Source organism: Egretta garzetta, unplaced genomic scaffold (assembly GCF_000687185.1).
Source record: "Egretta garzetta isolate BGI_Z169 unplaced genomic scaffold, ASM68718v1 scaffold51, whole genome shotgun sequence".
NCBI classification, from domain to species: domain Eukaryota; kingdom Metazoa; phylum Chordata; class Aves; order Pelecaniformes; family Ardeidae; genus Egretta; species Egretta garzetta.
In genome coordinates, this window is record NW_009258549.1 from 22,876 (window position 1) to 26,490 (window position 3,615).

General features: G+C 42.3%; 1 protein-coding gene across 1 annotated transcript in view; it reads left to right on the forward strand.

The window, feature by feature from the left end:
- The window catches only part of BTBD11 (BTB domain containing 11), a gene marked incomplete at its 5' end in the record, with an annotated part of 51,057 nt that overhangs the window by 16,921 nt on the left and 30,521 nt on the right, over positions 1-3,615 (forward strand). The window contains 1 exon segment of the mRNA XM_009647662.2: positions 1,022-1,111. Coding sequence (XP_009645957.1) covers positions 1,022-1,111 — 90 coding nt within the window.

Sequence of the window (3,615 nt, forward strand, 5' to 3'; positions counted from 1 at the left end):
TTTCTCTAAAAATAATTTCACTTCACAGCAGCACTCAGGTTAAACAGCAAAGAGGCTATCATCTGACAGCAAATTTACCAGGGGACCTCAAGGTAGACTATAAACATGCATCAGAGGTAGCTGCGTGCTGCGGTAGATTTACTGCAAAACAACTGGTGGCTGTTGATCAACACCCCCTACTGTATTTAATAAGCAGCTTTTTCTGTTATAATTTACGGTAGATTTAATGATTTTTTCATGGTTTCATCTGGACTCATTACTGCAGCCGCACTAATACTTATCTTAAGGGAAATGGTGATCAGCCACAGCAGGTATTTCAGATTAATACAAGTTGCATTGTGGTGGTTCTGTAGTGAAGGGTCACTTAATCTACTTTTCTTCCAAACAGGGCCATATTTTCCTAGAGCCAGCAACTTGCAACAATGCTGCCTGGCATTTCATTTAACATTAAGTCCTTGTTTGCTAGGGAGTCCTATACAAAGCCTTTACATTTCCAGCTCCTTACCAGTATCAGTGTTGAAAAAGCAGTGCCCAAATCTAACTCATCTTAAGAGGAGCTTGGGATATTTTTAAAGGCTCTTTTGGTAATTGAAAAGTTAGATTTTATGAAACTGTGATCATAGAAAACGGAATAGAGTTATTGTCTTCTTAAAATGCCAGTGGAAATACAGTTGCTTTGATAAAAAAATTTCTCTGCTGGGGCCCCAAAGGCAAAGATGCTTCGTTTAGTTTATGAAGATGAAGGTAAGGCTGACAGGCCTAGTTTCACTCACCATGCTGAGGATGCAAGGTTAGCATGAAAAAAAAAGTCAACCCAAGTGACAACAAAAATGAAGATTTTACAAAAATGGTTGGCTTTTGCTAGTCTGAGGGGCATGTCTGTAACAGAGGTAATGGCTTTCTTTAAATACATTACTGTTAGTCTTGATGATATATACTTAAATAATTGTTTAAAAAATCAAAGAGAGTTCTGTGTTAAATTTGTCAATTCCTTTGTTTTTTAACTCCAAAAAATGACTAGGGCATGACTCCACTGATGTATGCTTGTGTCAGGGGTGATGAGGCTATGGTGCAGATGCTGCTAGATGCTGGAGCAGATCTGAATGCTGAGGTGAGGACTTTTTGTTGGTTGTATCTTTGTTCTGTTATTTGTTTACATCTTAAACTACCCCCTGAAACTGTAGCAGAGGGAAAATTCCAAGAATTAAAAAGAGAATAAATTTGTCTTCCCCTGGATGGCACCACTTGAAATGAGTAGTGAAATCGAACTGCATTAGATTAACATTGGGATTCACTGCACAGAGGGGTCAAGTCATCGGACTTACCCCACAGGTAATATTGATTTAGTTGTGTTTGAACATTGCAAATGAATACAGGCATTAGCGCTAGCACGGAGCACAGCTCTAATGATACTGGAAGAACTCCCTGAATCTCAGCTGAGTTAAAATGAAGAGGGTAAAAGAAATACCCATCTGATAACCTGCTAAAGCTCAAGCATTTCTATGCACTGGGACGTTCCAGCTAAGCATCATAGAACCATAGAATCCTTTAGGTTGGAAAAGACCTTTAAGATCATCAAGTCCAACCGTTAACGTAACACTGCCATCCCACCACTAAACCATGTTCCCAGCACACAAGTGCAATGTAGGTTCCACTGTTTTGTTTTACAAAGTGCCTTGGGCTAAAAACAGTTGGATGAGGAGCTTGAAGCTTCCAGAAAATAAACACCTCTTTGATGAGCGCACATCACAAACTTCCACAATCTGTCCACCAAGCAGATTGTGGTCTGACTCTGTGCAATGCAGGTATGTACATTTTTAAAGAGCCGCTTGAAAATCCACGAAAGAATTATTTGTTAATGATTCCAGTTTCAATTTGTTGAGGTCATGAGTAAATTAAGCTGTCTGCTTCACTTATCTGTGTTCCATCTGTTCTGTTTGGACTTGAGTGAGCTGATAAATTGTAGTCACTGCTTTCAGCCAGACGTTTTGCACTTTTAAAAAATCTAATTTAAAAGTAGAAGTGGATGTCATCTGTAAGAGACTGATAGCTGTTACTATCTGATTGCTGTTCGGTGGCTTATGTGAAATCAGCTGATGATTTCAGTTCCACTCTCACCTCTTCCCAAATTCAAGCACACCACCCTCAAGAGCTGGCAATAATTGAATACTCGAACCCTTGTTAGCACTCTCAATAAATAGGCACACCGAAGACTGGCTGGGCATGGAGACTGATCTCTCGCTTTACCCTGCCCGTGGCTCAGAGGTGAGATGGTTCCTAGGACAAGTTTTCATTAGGAGCAGTCCTCCCAGTTGCTCCAGTAATCTCCCAGACTTGAACCAAATGCAAATTTAGACAGTTTTGTCTTCCTGAAACTGCTGACATCTGAGAGAACAGCTCCAGTGAGGAATGTGAACCTCCCTGATTCATTTCTGTCAAATGTTTGCTCTAAAATCAAATGAAAACACTTTGGGACAAGAACTGTGAATAATTATGGTGTGCAATTATAAGATGATTTGTGCACACCACAACCAACTGTGCAAATTGGGCAATTATGGCAAAAAAAAAGGCAAATCAACCATGAGCAAAAATAAATACTCTGTCAGGTGCCTGCATCATTTTCCCCTTTCACTTTGCAAATCAGTTATATATATATGTTTCCAAAAGTAGCCTCAAATCCTGGGCGCCTCCCTTTTTGATTGCCCATCTTTAGCAAAAATGGACTCATTTCCAGATGTGCTGAGAAGCTGCAATTCGCTGTGGAGTCAGTGGGACCTGTAGCTGCTCAGCAAATCTCAACTGAAGCCTTCAAAGCCCGGTCAAACGCAGGCCTTTTGCAAACGCTGCGTTGACTGGAAAGAACTCTAACCCAAAAAAAAAGGAGCAAAGGAGTTAAAATGACTGCATTTTCTTTGCCGCTTAGCATGGGCAGCCCTGAACAGTGGTGGGAATCTGTGCTGGAGGAGGAGCTGGATGCGTTCACCGAGCAGTGACCCTGCCCATACTCACCCTCCACTGCTCTTGCTCCCCAGCCTAAACCCCAAGGCTCAAGCTGCTCAGTCCTCTTCCTTCCAAGCAATCACAGACCCAAAGAAGCCCCATGCCTGTGCTCGAGACACTGGCACACTTCTGTTGGCACTTTGAGCTCTCTTTTTGGCAAATCTGGGTGATAACAGCCGGGTGCTGGTGCAGATCTGCTCCTCTGGCAAGCCGCGGGATCTGCATGGGCTCTTCAGATTTTGCCCTCATCCCTGTCCTTGGGACTGAGGGCCTGGTCGTGTGCTTCTAGCAAAACACTGCATGCAGCGCTTGGAAATGCGAGCTGCTAATGCATCCGAGCATTTAATAACTGGCCCTGCTCCCCTACATGCATAAAAGTACTTCAGACAAGGTAGCAAAAGCATAGCTGGCTGATGAGACAGAGGGGTGGTGCATCTTTTACTCTGATTTTAGTCTTCCTCTGAAGATCGATAATAAGATTTTGAATTTTAGTGTCACACTCCATCCTAGTGTGCAGTCTCGGATTGCAAGCGTTCATTAGATTTTACCATCTCTGTGAACCTCATCAATATTAATACCCCCATCTTTAAGACAGGGAAACTGAGGCAAAGAGCG